Genomic DNA, 20,982 nt, shown 5'->3' with positions numbered 1-20,982 from the left:
GACTGAACAGTTTATTCCAAACTCCGTGTGTTGGATTGTTTCCATTCCCTTTGGGAAGCTCACCTGGTTTTGAAGGGTCAGTTTTGTTCTCTGAATTCTCTGGGTGTTTTTCTTGCAGTGGGTGTAGAGGGTGAGTTTTGCAGAAAGGCACACCGCCAGCAGGGGAATGGTGTGTGGCTAGGGAAGGTCTGAGTGTGGACCCAGAGGATTTTATACCCCTTCTCTCTTGTTGTGCAGGACACAGGCCGAAATGGCTCACACCTGTCGAGGAACCATCAATCTGTCAACAGCGCACATTGATACAGAGGACTCCTGTAACATCGTACTCTCCAGTGGGGGAAGGACATACCATCTAAAGGCAAGCTCCGAAGTGGAGAGGCAGCGATGGGTCACTGCTTTGGAGCTGGCCAAAGCAAAAGCTATCCGTATGAGGAACAACCAGTCAGGTAGAGTGCTTCTTAGAGCGCAAGCATGGAATTGGATTGCTTATAAAACCCTGATGTAGATAAATCTTCCTGCCTTGTGTCCTGAATTGTGGAAAAACTTCACCAGTGTAAGGGGGAAATAGGGCTTGTTAACATCCCTTAGGAGTTTTCTGCAGAACTGTACGTACCGTATATCTAGTGTTCTGGGTCATACAGCAGTGACACAATTTTTTTAAAAAGCCCTTGGGTTGGGTAGTGTTACAGTAGGTACTGTGAATCCTGTGCAGCTTGAAATAGTTACAGAGGGAAGGCAGGACTCACTTGCCTTTGTCTTGAAGAATTTGGGTTCACAGCCTGGGCAGTGAATATTTCAAGGAATACTTCACAGCTGTAGGCGGGACTCTAAGGAGATCAAAAACAGCAGCTCCCATTTTAAAGCCAGAACAATGCCTTTGTCACCCAGTCACAGCCTCTTTACAGTGGGTCTAGAGCAGAGGTGGGCAAAGTACAGCCTGCGGGACCTGCCTGCCCCGGTCCCTGAGCTCCTGCCCTGGCAGGCTTGCCCCCAGCCCCCTTCCCCTGCTGTCCTCTCTCCCTTGCAGCCTCAGCTCACTGTGCCTCAGCGCCAGCACACCCCCCATGGCGGGGAGGGGAGAGCAGGAAGGGCGACTCACCCGCAGCCTCAGGGAAGTAGATGGGCGGTGCAGGTGGCTGTGAACGCGGCTGGAGGACTCAGGAGGTGCACTGGATGGCGGCACTGCCTGACGGAGAGAAGCGGCACTTTAAAGGGGAAACCACCGCTTCTCTCCAGCTGCAAGGCTGCCCTTGCCCCTCCTGAGTCTTCTGCCCGTGTTTGCAGGGCCACGTTCCGAAAGGGGCTGAGGGGGCTGGATAGGAGGTAGGATCCCAGGGGTCAGGGGTCCCAGGAGGGGGCGGTCAGGGGACAAGGAGCAGGAGGGTTGGATGGGTCAGGGTTCTGAGGGAGGCAGTCAGGGGGTGGGGGGTCAGCATGTTTGGGGAGGCACAACCTTCCCTACCCAGCCCTCCATACCGTTTCCAACCCCGATCTGGCGCTCGGGCCAAAAAGTTTGCCCATCCCTAGTGTAGAGTATATAAGCTCTGTGTGAATGAAATCTGACTTTAGTTCAGCTGTTTACATGTCACACACTCATAGTCCCATGATGATGGTGCAGTGTAAAGGTCTGACAGTCATGTGCTTGGGTGGTTGCATTAGGTATGGCTGGCAAAGTTATACATGAGCTATACCAATCAAACCTTTGTCACACCGTCACGTATTCTGTAGATGGTACATAGTTAGCAGGCAATATATGTTAGAAACGTTCAAAAGTTTACATTTTCATTGGCATTTTATTTTTCTTTCACACCAGTAAATCCACTTGCAGGTCTTAGAAGGCAAGAGAAAAATGTGCATGGAAAAAACAAAACACAAGTCAGACACTGGTCACAGACTGAATTCTGCCCTCTTGGAAACGGGGCCCATGTAAGGGAGAGAGGGAGGAAGCATCCTGTATTTGGAGAGGGAAGGCGGGAACACCTTTGGCAGCCTGATTTAAAAATAAACACAGCTTCTCACAGCCCCCTGAGGTCTGGCATGTTAGAGGTGGGGCTGGTGGGGGTAACGTAGGAGAAACAGTGGAAGGGACATGATAAATGTACTTCTGTAGCTTGGGGCTTTCTGTTCTGCGACTGTACAGCGACTAGCACCCTGGAGTCCTGGCCAGGACTGGGGCTCCTCGGTGCTACTGCAGGACAAATAATGACTACATGGACGCTAGCACTGTGTGTGTGTGTGTGTGTGTGTGTGCGCGTAATTGTACGCAAGACAAAGCAGGTGAGTAACTTACCAAATTGCCAGCAGGGAAGGTGAGAGGTGTGTAAATGCGTTGATGACAACCTCTGGGGGATTAGGGCTGCGTCTGCACTAAACGCAGAACTAGTTCTGCGAGGTTTGACAGCAGGTAGTGGACGTGGCTCTCTCTCTGGGTCACAACTGTGCTAGTGTAGTTGGAGTCAACTGATTTCTTGGTGTGCGTTTGTAAAGACACCTGGTCAACCTCAATAAAACAAACAGACCACGCTTCGCAAAGGCAGAGACTGAACTTATTCTTGTACATATTGGATGACCATCTTTGGTGGTGGCTGCTGTGGGCAACACTCGGTTCATGAACAGAAGGATATTGTACTGCAAACAGTCTGTGATTCATTGTAGCATGAGCCCTAAATCCTTTATAAGAATTGGTCCCTGTTATGTAGTAGACAGTCCCATGAGATTATATGGATGTTACTCATTAGTGTGAGAGCCACTGACTCATTGCCCATTATAATTTAATGTGTTGCATATCATGGTACCAGTGCCTCCAAATGCAATCACATTAAGAACGGTTTGTGAACCTCCGTCTCTGCACGCTGCGGCACTAGCGAGTGCAGATACTAACGGGGGAATCAAAACAAATTTCATGAAGCACATGGAAGATTTCTAGGCAGAGCAAGAAGTTACCAGTTCAGTTTGAGAATTCTCTGGAGTTGGCAGCAGGTTCTGTCATTGGAGTGAATGTTTCTTGGTCTGCAGAAAAGTTAAGATTGAGATGGTTCGTATATGAAAAGGGTCTTTAACACCAAGCTAATCACTCTTAAATTAAACCTCTTTCTGGATCACTGCTTTTGCGCCCACTTTGCTGTACATCAGAACCTGCAGCTTGGGAGCTTGATGTCTGCCTCTTGGACACGTCAGGCATGTGCAGAAGGACAAGCGCTCAGCCTGCCCAAGGGCTGCAGTCCAGTATGTAGCTATAGGAAGATGTCAGTGAGAATTTGAAGTGGTTGTTGCCAGAGAGCTGCACTTAGCTATTTTGGTCTGTACTCCTAGCTGAAAATAGCACAGGGGAAATCTTCCCTGTCTGGAGCCTTTGGGTGCATGTTCGCAGGAGCGAGCGAGAGTAGTGGCTAGAAGCAGCACAATGATACATGTTCCTGATCTCTGAATTCCTGTAGCTCCTGGGTGAAGGTAAATCGGCTGTGGCAGACTGCGAGGATTTCTGAGTTATTCTAGAAAGCTCGCTTATCACTAATACACCTATGAGGTTCTATTGTGTCTCAAGTTCCTGAGAGCCTTTAATTTACTACGGGTCATTGTTAAAGCAAAGAGCCTGTCGGTTTGATCTGTGGCAGGTCTGCCTGAAACTAATAAACTCTCAGCCTCCTGCCCCTGTGCATACCGGCTCACTCAAAGCCTGTTATGGATTTCTGTGTGGGGCTTCTGTATTGGCTGTTCTGGTCCTGGATTGTGCCTCTCAGTTCTGGTCAGGAGGGCTCCTGAGAGACGGAAGGTCCCCCAGATGGCCCTGTTTTTGGTGTGTATTGATCCTGGATATGCTGGTGAGTGAGGTATGAAGAGCCATCTGGCAGGGAGGCAGATGCCGAAGAACTCTGTGCTCTCTGAGCTCATCCCCTGGAACAGGCAGAGGTTTAGTTGTGGACTGGCAGGTCCTGAAGTGACCCAGTGGCTGCTGCGAGTGTGTCCCTTGTAAGCACAGTGGTTTGCTGAAGGGCAGTGGATCCTCAGGCTGCCCCACACTTGCTGGGAGCTCATCTGAGCAGCTTGGGGCTCTGAAGGGGCCTATATTTATCCAAGTCAAAGAAAACAATGTTTAACATGGAATAAAAAAGGGGTTTTCCTCCTTTCTTGAAACACTAAAGATAAACCATGTTTTGCCAGAATCTAACATTGAAAATAAGCACAGACAAGCAGCCCAGGCTGGGAGCTGTGGCCGTCCAAGACCATACTCCATTCCTGCTTCGTTATGCCAGTCGGTGTGGCATGTTCAGCCTAATGCCGAAGTACAGCCAGGCGCGCCTCCTTGCGTGGCTAGCAGCCAGTCGGCTGCTCTTGTTATGAGGACTGGGGATCTTTTGAATCAGACATGCCGTACAAACGGGGCTTTGTTACAGACACCCAGCTATTGCAAAGCCTTGGAGCAGTTTCCATTTGCTGTCAGCGGGGGTTTAACAGGCACGTTTATTGTGCCATGCCAGGAACATCAGCCGAGGTTGCTTATTCGTCTATTTTCTCTGCAAATAAAAACTTCCTCTTGCGTCTCCCCCATTCCCAGGAGACACTGAGGGTGAACTGTGCTGTCCGGATGTGGCCTCGTCACTCAAAGGGCTTTCCTGAGCAGCGGGTGAGGGGTTGCATTTAACAGGTGATAGGAATGATAAAGCAGCCTAACCCCTGTGACTGCTTTGGGAAAGCAGCTGAGACTCTCCTGACCTTGTTTTTGTGGGTAGCTTTCTTGAAACAAACCACCCCTTTGTAAATGTCGTTACTTGACATTTTGTGGTGGATCAGAGTGAAGATTTCAGAGTTGTGCATGTGAGAGCAAGTGGCACTCGTGAGATGAGCTCCTTTTTCTATATGAGTCTGAAACAAACACGTAACACGGTTATGGAAGGGATGGGCCAGGACACTAGGTCAGCTGCTCTGGAGAGGTTATGGGGACGGACGAGGTTGTGTATTTTGCCATTTTGTGCAGTGTAAAACCCTAAAAGGGCATTTAAGTATTTTGTACTTGTGTGGAAATCGCACGCCAGTATTCCTGCATTTAAGGGTGTAGGGAGGCTCATAGAGGGATACCATGGTGATAGGTGCAATAGATAAAGCAGTGTCTCACTGGCTTTCTGTCACTTCTCTTTTCTTTGAGCTTGATGTTTCTCTCTGTGGGATAGGCTGGTAGCTGCTCTTGGGGAGTCCTCTCTTGCAGGGGATTTCTCTTCTGCTTTCTTCCTTGTCTTTTCCTCCATTTTGTTTTATTTCAGGCCAGGGGGAAGATCAGGATTGTGCAGCTTCAGTATTCCCTGTTATGAGCTTGAACAAATAGACCTTGTCTAGCTGCAGAGCGCATCAGAGGTTAAGGATGCCAGCTTACTGTGTTCCTGGTTTCCACTGGAAATGGAATTGGGTGACCTACAGGATTCCAGTCTGGGAAGAGGTGGGTTAATTTTGAGTCTGACTCTAGTCCTGGGAGGGTTGGGTCAGTTTTCTCTCTCAGATGAGCCCGCCGTCAGTGCCTGCCAGTGGATGAGTGAGTGGGAATTATCGTAGTGAACAGCTATTAACTTCTCTTCAGAGACCCAGTTCAGCTTTGCTGTGCATGAGATCCTCCTGCTAGGCTGGGAGAGCTGAGGTGCATCCTGAACTCACATCCTCTATGGCAGAAGCTGACGGTGGCAGGGTTCCTGCAGAGGCTCACTTGGTGTAATTTAGTCAGTTCTTGATTTCTCAGTCATGTCATTCTTGGGAGGGAGAGCTGAATGGCTGGACTGCTTTTGCTGCTAATCTGCAGAAAGCAGATTCACACCTTCTGTCTCGGGATCCTTGAGACCTGAAATGTTTGTGGGGACCACAGTCTGCCTTAGGAAACCGAGCCCTTCTCTGCTTCCAAATCTGGATCCATTTGCTGATTCCAGTACTATAGTTTCAATACCTGAACCTGAACAAAACCCCATGGGTCTAGTGTCTGGAGAATGACCCTGCTGTTCAACTTGTCTGATTGGTTGAGAGTGCGACCTGCTAATCTAAAATTGTAAAAATTTAAAGCTCTAGTTTTAAGAAGAGTAACGTTCTGCTGTTCACGAACGACCTTGTGGCCGCACTCACATATTCCTTGTTACGTGATACAGTATCACCTCCTCTGCTGCTAGGGTGCAGGATTTCCTGCCAACATGATACCACAGATGAATAATGTTCGCTCTTCCTGGGATTCCAGTTGTTCTGTTTTCAGAACAACCAGGTAAACAGAAAAGAGAACTCCTTGCAAGGTCATAGATATGTCACGCTCCTCCCCAGTACAATAATCCAAACCAGTTCAACAGAACTCCAGGCGTCCTCAGGGATTAATTAACAAATCTAGGTTCCATGGGCAATTATGTTTGAAAAGTGTGGGAAGAAAACTGGATGCCAACAAAGGTACTTTTGAAAGATTTCTGCTCCTCATGGTCACACCCTGGTAAGTCTAGCCTCTAGCCTAATGAAATAAGTGAACAAATAATAAGAGGAAGAAAGCGCTAGGTAACTGGAGGATGAATAGACCTATGAGTGCCAGCCAGCATGGAGTTGTGTGGAACAAAAGTAGTGAGACAAACAATTGCTTTGGTGGATCGAATTACACCGTTAGAGGGTGAAAGGAAGGTCATAACTGTGATATATCTGGAGTTCACTTATTACCAGAGAGAGACTGACAAACTGGAGGGAGTTGGTAGAAGAGCAACACATGCTTGAGGAATTGGAGGGATGGATTCATAAGAATATATAGCTTGGCCTTGTGATGACTAGTGTGTGACATAAGTCTGTGTTTATGTGACGGTTGTAAATGTGAAGGAGGAATTATCTAGTGTAGTGCCAGGGCTACAGCTTGGAGTATGGGGTGAAGTCATGGAAGCCGAATATCAGGGAATGCTGCCTGACAGGGGATCCTTGCATTTGTGGAGAAGCTTCCAAAGGGGCTGTGATAAATGGGGGGGAGGGGGGGAAATAGCTCCTTTTTATGGACACCCAATTAGCTCTGAAATCCATCTTAGTGCTTGTTCTCTACTTGCTTTACCCGTAAAGGGTTAAAAAGTCTCCCTACATAAGTAAAAGGAAGGGAGTGGGCACCTGACCAAAAGAGCCAATGGGAAGGTTAGAGCTTTTTAAAATGGGGAAAAAGTGGGGAAAAACTCCCCCTTTGTCTGTCCTCGGGGAGAAGCAGAGGGTTGCAGCTATGCTGTAAGAGCTTGGGCCAGGTATGAAAACTCATCGAGTCATAACTAGAAACTACTCATTTGAAGCCCCAGATATGTAAGTAGATTAGAAAATGTCTAGGAAGACGCGATTAGGTTTATTTCTTTATGGCTTGTGGACTCCTCTGTGCTCACCCCAGGTGCTTTTGTTTTGCTTGTAACCTTTAAGCTGGATCTCAGGAGAGCTATTCTTGAGTGTTAACTTTTGTATTTTCTTTTAAATAGCAATAGCCTGAGTTTTCAGATGTATTTTCTTTCTTTTTGTCCTTTTTAATAACATTTACCTTTTTAAGGACAGGATTGGATTTTTGGTGTCCTAAGAGGTTTGTGCACATGTTGTTGAATTAGCTGGTGGCAACAGCTGATTTCCTTTGTTTTCTTTCTCAGCTCTTCCCTGGAGGGGAGTGAAAGGGCTTGAGGGTTCCCCACAGGGAGGAATTCCCAAGTCCACCTTCCTGGGTCTTCAAAGGGATTTTTGCACTTGGGTGGTGGCAGCATCTACCCAGCCAAGGTCAGAGAGAAGCTGTAACCTTGGGAGCTTAATACCAGCCTAGAGTAGCCAGGATTAATGTTTAGAATCCTTGCGGGCCCCGCCCCTCCTCCTGCACGCAAAGTGCCACAGTGGGGAATCAGCCTGGGGGGAGCCCAAATGCTTCTGGTATGTGTAAGTCTAGGGCAGGCAGAGTACTAGAAAAGGTACAACAGAGAACAAGCATGCACTGGCTGGGAATCGACTAGAGGGACGAAGCAGGGTTTTCATGCTCTTATTTTTGCTTTCTCTGCTCCTGTGTCCGTGGCAATCCGGAATCAAAATCCATTCCCCGGGCGGGTTTGTCAGGGTGGAATGACAGTAAAAACATTACATCATGGGCACATAAGGAACACAAAGATCAGGTTGATCAAATGTGTTTCCTCCTCCACTATAAGGAAACTGTAGGAATTCACCAGCTACACCATGTTCATGTCCACGCCAAACTTAGCTCACCTATCTCCCAGCCAACCATCATGGCACCCAGGTGCCCTCAGAATCCCACCCAGCTCCGCAGCAAACTCTCTCAAATTACCCACAGTTCACACATCCTGGCCTTCCCGACAGCAGTCAAGCTGCTGCTAGATTGACCCACTCCCTAGAGATGTGAGAAGTGGCAAGTTCTCTCACCATGGTGCACGATCTTCAGGTGTTGGAGGTATTCCAGGGGGCTCTGGGGTGTAATGGGTGGGAAGGCCTGCGTGGTGAGACTGGTGTGGATGATGATGTTGGCAGAACCGGTAATTTTTAATGACTCAGTTCGCAGGAAATTATCTTGGACAACCTTAACTTCCAAGTGCTTTGTGTAGGAATTTCCCAGGGGTTTTAATATCTATTGACGGATCAGATGAGAAGGGGTGGGGCCGAAGAGCAGCTCGGGGCACAGGAGGAGAAGGTAGCAAGTGGATGGGGAGCACTAGCCCTTCTGCCTTCCGCAGCCAAGGAGCTGCCCTGGTAGGAGTCCTGCTGCTGCAGAGCAGAGGTGGGGAGCCACAGAGCTTCTCTGAGCTATTAAAGCGCTTACTGACAGTTCAGGGCTGGGTCCTGCATGAGCCACCCATTCAGCCCAGGGGATCGCCTTGCAGCGCTCAGCAAATACGATCCAAGGGGCAGCTCTTCTGCTTGTAATACATCTAAATAGACTAGCACGAACTCCCATCATTGTGGTATCTCAGATCCTGCAGATAGATCTGAAACATCTGGTGGCGGCTGTTGTGGTTCTCAGGTTGGGCTTCTTGGGAGGACCCCAGGCTAATTGTTTCTAACTCTTCCCTGTAAGAGTTCTGGTGCTAGTTGCAGTTGCTTTTCTGTCTCTGGGGGGCTTTTTTACCACTAGGGGCGTGACGTTTCCTGGGGATCTGACCTCATCCACCATCCGACACCTTCTCCTTAGCCCCTTGAATCCTTGCCACCTCCTCGCAGCTCCTGGTCATGGAGCCTTTGCAGCTGGAATAGTTCCTCTTTTCACAGTTGCTGTCATTGTTGCCTGTACACTCTTCTCTCTCTACCGTAACAGTAAATAGGGTTGTAGTAGGGCTCCTCTTGGCCCTCTGTAAAAACTGGCTCTCTTTCCCACCGCCCCTTTGGGAATTACGTTGTTCCTTTATCCCTTCCCTGTCAGCATTACATTCTGCTACTAACTGTGTTTTCCCCTCAGTCTGTGGGGCTCCCGTCTGAAGAGCAATTACCACCACCTGAAATATTCCGGCGCTCGGCCTCTTTGTTCCCCAGATTGGAATTTCCCAGCCCAGAGTCTGCTGCTGAGAGTTGCCCAAGGAATTGCTGCCATGGGATGTTTAACTGACAGAACTGCTGTGAGAGGGGGTTTTTCTTGGATTTCTAGTCTTAAAACTATTCCTATTTTTTTTTCAGTGCCTACTGCTTCTCTCCCAGCTCCTGTCTACCAACACGCAGGCCAGGTCTGCACAAAACAGTTAGGTCGACCCAGCTACGTCACTCAGGCTTGTGAAAAATCCCCACTCCCGAGCGACATAGTTAAGCTGACCTATCTCCCAGTGTAGACAGTGCTAGGCTGGTGGAAGAATTCTTCCCCTTCCTCCCGTCGCTGTGGTGAGCATCTATGCTGACACGTTACGGCTCTGCCACGGCAGTGTTTCTAGTGAAGACAAAGCTGCATTTTATTTGCAAAAGCAAAGACCTTCTAGGAAAGTGCTTGAGGCTCCCCAGGTAAGTGTTGAGAAGTCAGGAGATTTCCAAGTGATAAGATTTTAAAAAACAAAACTCAAGCTTGTGTCCTTTCTTTTGTTGTTGCTTCATGATGAATAATGCTAGCCTGGGAGGTTTAAATAAATAACTCCCTGCATTTGTGAGACCTTAGAAATATCCAGAATGAGAAGTCTGGTGTTCCCTTGTTTTGCTCAAGGAGCCTGTGGATGTCTCAAAGCATGTGTCTCACCTTAATCAAAGAGTGTTTGTTTGGGGAGGAGTTGGGGAAAGGCAGGATTTGAATCTTTTAATAAAGGCACCTTTTAATTTTCATCAGCTTTTAACAAAAACAAATGAAAAAAAACCCAGAGTCGTGAACAGTCTGACCTAAAATCTGTTCCCCTCTGTCTACGTCACTTTCCCTCTCCTGGCTTTGCTGTTGTCTTCATTTCACTGGTTCGCCTCATCATCTTCCAGGGCAATCAGGCTGCAAACTGGGAATGTAAATAGGCAGAACAAAACTGAGAGCAAGAGAAGAGAGAGAGGGTTTTCTTTCAGGCCTCGTGGAGCCCGTAAACCCATTTTCCCCCCTTCCCTTTCAGGTACCTTGGCGTTTTCGGTCTCCTCTTTAACTCTTCCCCTTCGTGGGCATGTGTCATGATTGTATTATATGAGAAATGTGATCATGTAATTCATCTAATATCAAACCTTGTTTACAGCCTTAGAGGCACACGCAGTATCCGTTGTACTACATCTGACTCCGTATTACAGACATAATCCATGAAAATCATTTATAGCTAAGGTACTCAGTCAGTGGTGCTTATATAATAGACTACAGATTGACTATTACAGGAGAGAATAGTAGCGAACACTGACATATGTAGGCCATCTAAATTCATATCCAAGTTACCTCCGTAGCTGATTGCCTCATCCTCTGAACTATGCTGAAGGAAGGCTGTGCTGCTGGCTGAAAAGAAATCGTACATATTGCACATCTGCTGGATAAATTAGTGCAATAGTTGAGATGGACAAGAATTTATCATGTAAGTCAACAAGGACCTGTAAGTATAAGTGTGACAAAATATAACATGCTGATAAAAGCTGTAGAAAAAATTGCTTGGAATTATATCATCTGACAGATTAATCTCTGATTTTGTAATTAGTCTTGGGTGGGGCCGGGGAGAGCGTCTGTCTATATAGACATGAGGTGAGGGTCTGCACAAGGGGGCAGGGTGAACTCTTCCACTCTTTGGCATTTCCTGCCTTCTGAATTCTTCACTTTTGCAGCCTTTGTGTCCTTTTAACATGTTTTTGATTTTGTGTGTGTGTAAAATACAGTTAAGCATCTACATATTAAAATACCTCATTTTGAAAACGACATGTTGGAGAATACATGTGCCTCACGCTGAGAAGCTGAGTTTGGGCTCCTCAGATCCAGGCATACTTCAGGAACTGGCAGTCGCAAACAGATTAAATTAGCTTTTGTTCCGATGACTGATAAGTCTTTCTCCCCACCAGGTTCTGGTAAGACCACATTAAGAAGCCCCTTTTTTTAAAAAAGTTTCCGCTAGTGTGCCTGTGCCTGTAGTGTGCCTTGGGCAGGATTCTATGAACAGTTTTCAGGACTAATTTTTTTGTTGTTTGTTAAAGCCTTGGCCACCTCCACAGGAGACAATTTCTAAACCTGGTTTGACATGCGTAGTGCAGTGTAGATCAGGGTCTGTATTGCCTTCTGTGGTGATGTCATGGTAATGGGAGGTTTGACATAATCAGTGGGGCTATGCAAAAGATACGTGAAAACCTCAGAGCTTGCAGTTTTCACACTGGTGTGATGTCACAAGAATGGTGCAGTTCTGTGAAAAGCTGCCAGATGGGTGTGATTGGTTTGGAGTGACAGCTGGGCCACTTCGCCTCCTGAGCACACCCATTTTTTAGAAAGCGAACTCTGAATTTTCTGATTGTTCATCTTGAACAAACATCACCTTTAAGTCTGTGGAAGTTCATATTTTTTTGCATGTTTGACGGCACGAACCCTATGGGCTGGTCTACACTGAAAACGTACATCAGCATAGCAACGTCTCTGAGGTGTGAAAAATCCGCACCCTGGAGAGATGTCATTAAGCCGCCCTACCCCAGATGTAGACAGGGCTAGGTCAAGAGAAGAATTGTTCCGTTGACTTAGTTACAGCCTCTCGGAGGCGGATTAAGTACAGTGACTGGAGAACCCCTGCCGTTGCTGTGGTGTCAACACGTCAGCACTACCACAGTGCAGCTGCACCACTGTAGCGTTCTAAGCGTAGACGTATCCTATTTTGCAAAATGTCGCAAAATAACCAGACTTTGCCAGCTGGAGTGACCCAGAATGAAATTCTGAATGTTTGCAGGTGTTCTGAATTTCACACCAGCTTCCTGATAAACCCGGTTAGGATAATCTTAGACTCTCAGGGTTGCAAGTGACCTCAAGAGGTCATCTAGTCCAACCCCTTGCTCAAAGCAGGACCAGTCTCCAACTAAATCATCTACTGCTGCTCTTTGCACTGGGCGCTTTTGCAGGAGGTAACAACTCTAACTCTGCAGCTGCCGTTGAGGGGAGCTCAGCTTAGCTTGGTGGCATGTCCCATTCATCCCACATTTTTACTGTAACAAATCACGTGGTCCCCTGGGTGAGCCTTAGAAAAAAGTAGCACTGCATGAAGTGAAATCAATAGAGCTGTGACTCCAGCCTTATGGGAAAGAGCGAGTAACTCAGGGTGGGGATTTTGAACATATCAATATCAGGAAAACAATTGCAACAAAGTATTGGATTGTTTTCTGTGTAGCCAGTTTTACATCTGGCTGCTATTGGAATTGTTTGTACGTACAAACGTCTGAAAAGTGCTGGTTTAACAATATCATTCTGTTTGGTTTGTTCATGACTTTGTCTTCTGTGTCCATCTTGTTTTACTTCTGTGAAACTGTTTTTGTTTTGTGTGTATTTTTCCTGATTTAATTCAATGTGTGGGATTCCCATTGGCTGCTCTGGGCAAACACAGCACCATTTCACCACGGCTGAGTGTATGTCTTGAGTTAAGGGTACTAATTCCCCCTTCATGCTTTGACAGTTTGTAAATAAATGTTGCCTGTCTCAAAGGCTTTGTGGTTTCTTTGTTCTTTCCATGTATTGTCATTTTTGCAGGATGAAGGGAAACGAGACCAGGGTATTGTTACCGAGATCAATTCTGGTTGTATTAAATTGGGGTTTGTGATCACTGCATTCCATCTTTTCCTGTCAGATCAATAGACCAGAAGGGGCCACTGTGATCATCTAGTCTGACCTCCTATATGTCACTGGCCAGAGAACTGCGCCATCATAATGTCTGTTTGAGCTACTAAAGCATATGTTGTAGGAAAAAATCCACTGATTTAAAAATTGCCCGTGGTGTACAGTCCACCAGAACCCTGGGAAATTGTTCCAGTGAGTAATTACCCTCATTGTTAAAAATGTCTCAGCTTTATTTCCAGTCTGTTTGCCTAGTATCAACCTCCAGCCATTGGATCGGGTTAGACTCTGCTAGATCGAAGAGCCCACTATAAAATATTTGTTCCCCATGTAGGTACTTATCGACTGTGAGCAAGTCACCCCTGAGCCGTCTCCTTGTTAAGCTAAACAGCTTGAGGCTCCTTGAGGCTGTCACTCTATGGCAGGTTTTCTAACCCTTTTAATCATTCTTGTGGCTCTTTTCTAAACCCCCTGCAATTTATCAACATCCTCCTTGAATTGTGGGCACTAGAACTGGACACGCTATCGCAGCATCAGTTGCACCAGTGCTAGATAGAGGTAAAATAACCTCTCTGCTCTTAGTCGAGCTTTCTCTGTTCTTGCATCCTAGGATTACGTTTGCCCTTTTGGTGCACGGGGAGCTCATGTTTGGTTGATTATTCTTCCTTCCTTCCCTCCCTCCCCCCCAATCCTTTTTTGCAGAGTCTGTGCTTCCCAAGATAGTCCCGCTCCCTCTAAGTATGGCCTGCAGACCGTTCCTAGATACCACTCTCCATTTTCAGGACCCCCTCTACTTTCTAAAGAAGACAAAGGGAGCCTCTCTCTAGATGTAACTGGAAGTTGGATGGGGTCCTGTTGCTCCAAGCAGAGTGGCTGCTCCTGGTCCTTTTGACACCACTGAAAGCAGGATCAGTTCCAGAGACACTGAATGAAACAACAATCCGACTCCTTTGGCCCTTGAGCCTTTTTCAGGAATCGCTCACCAGATAAACAGACATTGAAATGCAGACACCAGAACAAACATATGTTGACAGGAAGCCGAACCAGGAGCTGGTGCACTGCAGCTTAGAGCTGGGTGTGAACAAAGGGCTGAATCCAGGAGAATGTAGTGTGCCACTCAGTCAGTCGTAGGCTGTGTGTGTAATTATGTATGGACCATTGTGACAGGGTTAACTGCCTGGTCCCTCTAGTAGTTAATATGGTGTTGGCTGGTTTTAAACAGTCCCCGGGGCAGGAGAGAGACTGTGGCTTCATCTTGTGGTGATTGTTTCCATTTGAATGGCATTATTCCTGGTGGCTAGTGTGAAAGGAGTTGAGCTCAGGCTGCAGCACAGCGATCCCCATCAGAATCGAACACAAGCTCTGTCCCCACCTCCCAGGCAGCCTCAGCAGTGAGCCCAGAGCTTGGATGCCCGCTCCTCTCTCCTGCTAAGTAACCATGGCAAGGAAGGGTGTGCTGGGGGAGGGTACTGCATGTTGCTGCTGCCTGTCCTGCACCTGTTATGCAGCCAAAGACAAGATGCTGGGCTCCAGCACCGCCCGGTCAGCCCCTTTCCCTCTGGAAAACAGACTCGATCAGAAAGGCAACGTGTGTTACAGAAGTGAACCCCCAGTACAATTCCCACTTGCTCCCCACAGGTGCATGAGCTCCCTTCTCCACATAGCAGCTTGTGAACTTTCAGAGCAGCAGGTTCCCATCAGTTTTCTGTCAGCAATGTGGCTTCTCCCCATTGAACTGTTGGGGCTAGAGCTGGCCATCCCCTCCCCGCTGGAGAGCGTTGGAGGTTTGGGACAGGGGCCTGCGGCTGTCCCACAGTCTGCCTGATCTTGGTACCTGCCAGGATTGTTATTCTCTCTGCCTGCCTGCTGCCCTGTGGGCTAGGAATGGAGGGATTCAGCAGGAGGAGCTGCTGCTTTGCTCTGCATGTGCCTTGTGCACCTTGGAGAGCTGGATGGTACCTGGAAGGGCAGCTGCCTCTTGACCCACCGTATCCCTGTTTGTAGAGCCCCGGCTCTGCAGTGAGCTGGCGGACGGGAGGAGTTGGCTTTGCTCCCATTCTGCACCCCCTAGTTTGCATGTCGCAGTCCTGGTGTGGCTGCTCCCAGCCCAGGGGAGAGCATGGGCTTGGCTCTGGCTGCCATGGAGGGGGAGCTCATACGGCTAGATGGAACCGTTAGCTCATGTTCTCTGACCTCCTGTATAACACAGGTTATTCCACATCACCCAAACCCCTGCAGTGAGACCAGCAAGGTGGGTAGGCTGGTTTTCTCCAGCTGGATCAGCCAATTGGCAGGCACTGCATGGTACATCAGCTGGTGAGTAGCTGGAAGCAGCAGAGTCTGGTACGGCTCTCAGAGCTGGGAAATCAACACAACTGTAGATGCCAAGATTCATTCCAGCCTGAAGTACAGACTGTCCAGTACAACCCCCATCCTGCTCACGGGCAGCACAGCACCTTCGCTGGGCATGTTTTGCATTGAAATGACCAGGGAATATACAGGAAGACACCTGTGGGGACTGGCGTGGTAACACTGCACTCCCTGCTCCCCAGGTGGAGAGTGCCAGTCTGGTCCCTACCTTCTCGTCTGGTCACCGCCTTCTCACTGGCTGCAGACGTCTGACCATTTCCTTTGGCTGGGGCTTCGCCTCTGGGAGCTAAGCCTGGCCTTTGTCTCCCTAGGCTCTGGTAGTGCCAGTGGAACAGACAGCCGGGGCTTTTTGTAACTCAGAAAACACCCACAATTGCCTTTTCCCTTCTAGGCATCGAATGTTCTTCAGGGTTACTGGAGCCAGGTGTTGAGCAGCCATGGGGATGGCTGACATGCCTGGGGTCAGAAATTTCAAACACATGCTTGAGTAGGACAGTCCCTTCAAACACCAAGCCCACACCCCTTCTGCCTCCCAAAGGGGGTGTATGTAGGATTGGCTGGGACCCTCTGGGTCATCAAATCCAGTCCCCAGCTATCATGAGTAAAATCAGGAGGTTCTAATCTGTGCTTTCCCCAAACAAGAAAGCCCTGAAATCCAGCTCTTTGCTTGATTGGCAGGGGGAAACCCCATGTTTACAACTTACAAATGGTTTTGGGTTTACAGGTTTTTGGGAGGCTTTTCTTCATGTAATTTAAATCCATTGTCTTTTCTCTTCCCAGGCACAAGCTTTTCCTAAGCTGTAAGGGACCAGTGGGCTCATGAGTCTGACCTCCTGCATGCCAGGCCATAGACCTTCCCTGGGCGATCTCCCATTTGAACCTTCATTGTCTAGTTAAGGGAAGCTCTGTGCTACGCCCTGTGCCCGCAGTTAGGCTGCCCACTTGTGTCAACCCATCTATCGCTATACAGACTCTATTGTTTCCCCTCCTTACGACCTGCTCCTGTTTCACTCTCCTCTTCCTACTCCCACCCCCATTTCCTTAGGGCAGAGATGGGCAAACTGGTCCATGGGCCACATCCGGCCGGTGGGACCCTCCTGCCCCAGGAGACTCGCCTCCAGTCCCTCCCCTGCTGTCCCCCTCACCCGCAGTCTCAGCTCGCCCCACTGCCAGCGCTGGTGCAATGCTCTGGGCAATGGGGCTGTGAGCTCCTGAGGCAGCACAGCTGCAAAGCCGGGGGCTGACCCGGTCTCTGTGCTGTGTGGTGCGTGGCTGTAGCGCTGCCAGCCACTGGTGCTCCAGGCAGCACAGTAAGGGGGCAGGGAGCGGGGGCAGGGGTTGGATAGAGGACAGGGGAGTTCAGGGTGGTAGTCGGGGTGGGGGTGTGGATAGGGGTCAGGGCAATCAGAGGATGGGGGGGCAGTCAGGAAGGAGGGGGGGTTGGATGGGGTGGCAGGGGGAAGTTGGGGGCAGAGGTCCTAGGGGGGGCATCAGGGGCGAGAAGTTGGGGGAGGGATGCCCCCTCCCCTAACCGGCCCTCCATACAATTTCCAAAACCCAATGCAGCCCTCAGGCCAAAACATTTGCCCACCCCTGCCTTAGGGGATTGTTTCTCACTGAACTTTTTTTCAGCCTCACCTCAGTATCACATGAGCCTGACCACTGTTCAGACCCAAGTTAAACTTGTGAGGCCAGGCTCAAGTGGATTTGGAGTTAGGCAGAGCAAGTTGGTCCAGTCCTACCTTTCAGGGTTGCTTCTATCTGTGAGCGTCATAGCAAAGGCTGTGCAAAGAAGGCAGTATGTCATATGGCAGTGCGGCCCTGTAAGCGAAGTGAGACTCACTGGTGCGGTGCCTGCTGCTGGCTGTCTTGGGAATTAGCCCTCTGCAGGCTGGTGTCTTGCCTGTTGCTGGGCCCTGTGTCCCTCCCGGACCCCGGTGCCCCTTTTTTTTGCAGGGTTCTGCCCTCCACAGTACCCCCACAGCTCTGGGTCTCCCCTACTCGGGAAACCCCCAGCCCTCTATTCCCACCTCACCTCAGTCTGTGACTACTGCCAGTCACCATCTAGCCCCCGCTCACTGGGGCAGACAGCAGTATACAAGCCAATCCTGATTAGCAAGGAGGGTTTGGACCTGCTGTCTTTGCCTACCTAGGGAGGTGGTGGAATCTCCATCCTTAAAGGTTTTTAAGATCTGGCTTGACAAAGCCCTGACTGGGATGATTTAGTTGGGGACTGATCCTGCTTTGAGCAGGGGGTGGGACTAGATGACCTGCTGAGGTCCCTTCCAACTCTGATATTCTATGATTCTACCCTTGGTCTGCCTGTCTGCAACCCCAGTATCTGTTTTAGGCTGTCAGGAAGGCCTGCAGTCTGGAGCTTCCCAGCACCCTTGGCCATACCCCAGCCCTGCTTCACTCTAGGTACCCTGGTGAGCTCCCCAGGCAGCCAGGCCCAGCTCTCTCAACAGCCAGAGAGGGACTGTTTGAACTCCTGGCTCACACTCTTTTATAGGGTCAGCTGTGGCCTGATTAGGGGGTGGCCCCAGCTGAGCCTGTTTCTCCCAATCAGCCCAGCCTTTAGCTTGCAGCCCCAGCCCTCTCCCAGGGCTGGCTGTAACCCTTTCAGGCTCAGAGCAGGTGACCACCCAGCTACAGGCCCCCATTCTGTTCCCCGTGGAAGTGGAGGAGTCTTATTCATTTCATGAGAGTTACGCTGGATTTTTGGGTATAGCTGAGACCCGAATGTGGCCCAGTACATTCCCTATGTACGTATAACACAGTTTTTATATTCAGGGCCAACTTTAACAGGCAACAATTCTCTAAGTGACCACTTTAAACTAGCCCTGTGGTTTCCACTACAATATTGTTTGTCCATTACTTGAAGAGCCACTTTTGCTAGGCAGTTCGTGCTGGTCCCTGGGTGGGGTCAAGGCCGGTTTTGCTGTGCATGTCACACATAATGTCGGCATGCAGTGTATACTCTGTACAGTCTAAATGTCCTCACCCCTGGGGGCAAGGTCCACTCCTGTAAATGCATTTCAGCTTGGTAATTAATGTGCATCACTCCAGTAATAGGGAATTAAAATATTCTGCCCTAAACACAGCAAGGTGCAGCTTGTTGTATGTTGCACAGAGCAAAACATTCCAGTAATAGCCACATCTCACAATGATCCCCCAGCTCCTCTCTGCTAGAAGAGTGCAAGGTGCTGGTGGAGCCAGAGGATGGCAGTGCTGCACCAGTCATGCAGCACTGTTCTTTATGAAAGAGATTTGCTTAAAAGGTCTCTAGGCCAGCGATGGGCAAACTTTTTGGCCCAAGGGCCACATCTGGGTATGGAAATTGTATGGTGGGCCATGAATGCTCCCATGATTGGGGGTTGGGATGTGGGAGAGGGTGAGGGCTCCAGCTGGAGGTTTGGGCTCTGGGGTGGGGCCAGAAATGAGGAGTTCAGGATGTGTGAGGGAGCTCTGGGCTGGGGCAGAGGGTTGGGGGAGAGGGCTTCAGGTGGGGGTGCAAGCTCTAGGGTGGAGCTGGGGATGAGGAGTTGGGGTACAGGAGGGTGCTGTGGGCTGGGACCGAGGGGTTCAGAGGGCAGGAGGGGGACCTGGGCTGGGGTAGGGTGTTGGGGTATGGGAGGGAGGTCAAAGGTGCAAGCTCTGGGGTGGGGCTGGGACCGAGGACTTCAGAGGGCAGGAGGCGGACGTGGGCTGGGGTAGGGTGTTGGGGCATGGGAGGGGGATCAAGGGTGCAAGCTCTGGGGTGGGGCTGGGACCGAGGGGTTCAGAGGGCAGGAGGGAGACCTGGGCTCGGGTAGGGTGTTAGGGTATGGGAGGGAGGTCAAAGGTGCAAGCTCTGGGTAGTGCTTATCTCAAGCAGCTCCTGGAAGCAGTGGCATGTCTCCTCTCCAGATCCTACATGGAGGCACGGCCAGGAGCCTCTGTGCACTGCCTGCTCTGCAGGCGCCACCTATAGCTCCCATTGGCCTCAGTTCCTAGCCAATGGGAGTTCCAGGGGCGGTGTTTGGGGTGAGGGCAGTGTAGGAGCCGGGGGGAGGGGGACATGCAGCTGTTTCCAGGAGCCATGTGGAGCCACAGCACACGTGGAGCGGGGCAAGCCCCGAATCCTGCTCCCCAGTGGGAGCTCGAGGGCCGGATTAAAACATCTGAAGGGCCGTGTGTAGCGCCTGGGCTGTAGTTTGCCCATCCCTGCTCTAGGCTTGGAAGGGTTAGCTAAGGCTTGTTGGTACTTAGGTACATTGCAGGTGTTGGAAACATGGTTATGCTGTCAAGAGAATCGGCTGACAGGTTGTTTCGCTGCAGCGGACACCATTGTATGGAGATCCTAGCCCAGCATTCAGATGGACCAGCTGACTCCAAGGCAGCTTTCACACATTACTGATCTGAGCTGGGTTCAAACTGGTCCCAGACGGGCGAGCAGCTCTGTAGCTTGTTACCAGGCCCTTGAGCCAGTCAGGCTTCTAGTCAGTCTTGGGGAGCACTGAAAAACAGTTGACATTTAGGCTTTGTCTACATTAGAAAGTTGTCTGCTTTAAGGAGGCAGTGTGTCCTAGTGGATAGAGCGCTGGCCTGGAAATCAGGAGGATGTGGGGTCTACAGTTACTGCCTCACCCTGTGCCACAGTTTCCCCAGCTGTAAAATGGGAATAATGATACTGATCTCCTTTGAGATCTATTGATGAAAAAAGCTAGGTATTAACTCTGCTAATCCTAGTTAAACAGCCCCCCTCAGGTGGATGCCGTTATAGTATATAAAGGTGCTTTATGCTAATATACCTTTCCCCCCAGATCAGAGTATGTGTCTCCACCCGAGGGGTTGTACCCGTTTAACTATATTGGTAACACACACCTCTAACCTGCATAGTTATACTTCTATAATGTGCAAGTGAAGGTCAGGCCTTAGAAATAAACTCTGGAGAGGAAATGCCTGATGGATCCTTACCTTCCCCTCTGAGAAGGCAAAACCAAGATATACATTTTAAAAGAAGGTTTTAAATAAAACCGGTCCCACCTGTAAATAGTTACTAACTCCTTAAGGCCTGTTTGTGGGACACACAGTTACAGTACTTGGACTTTTTCAAAGAACTGCAGTTAAGTAATTGAGTCAAATTTTTTTATTTATTTATTTGGCATTTTAAACTCCAAGTGTTTTAAATATACTGCTATGAAATAGAGAAATTGGAGGGGCTAATAATGAATTTAGCACACTGGAAAATGTTTATTTTGAACAAGTAGAAACGATCTTTTTTTTTTTTAAACTGTGTATGTAGTGTGGCAAATTGCCGGTACTGTTCTGCTGGGTCTCGCGCTTTCTCTTCTCTGGGGTAGGTTCAGGGCGCTATTGCTTGCCTCTGAACCAGTTCTTAATCATTTCCCTAGTGTCCTTGGAGGAGGGGAGTGGAGAGGGAGGGACCTGGGCCC

General features: G+C 49.2%; 1 protein-coding gene across 1 annotated transcript in view; it reads left to right on the top strand.

The window, feature by feature from the left end:
• The first annotated feature begins 240 nt into the window (after positions 1–240).
• LOC116835625 (oxysterol-binding protein 2) overlaps positions 241–20,982 on the top strand; it is a 300,166-nt gene continuing 279,424 nt past the window's right edge. Inside the window, exon 1 of the mRNA XM_075059913.1 lies at positions 241–446. Within this exon, the coding sequence (XP_074916014.1) occupies positions 251–446 (196 nt within the window). The 5' untranslated portion in view covers positions 241–250. The remainder of the gene's footprint in view (positions 447–20,982) is intronic.

The sequence above is a fragment of the Chelonoidis abingdonii genome, chromosome 22 (assembly GCF_003597395.2).
Source record: "Chelonoidis abingdonii isolate Lonesome George chromosome 22, CheloAbing_2.0, whole genome shotgun sequence".
Taxonomy (NCBI): domain Eukaryota; kingdom Metazoa; phylum Chordata; order Testudines; family Testudinidae; genus Chelonoidis; species Chelonoidis abingdonii.
Note: the sequence above shows the minus strand (reverse complement) of the source record. Positions and strands in the feature narration are given on the sequence as shown.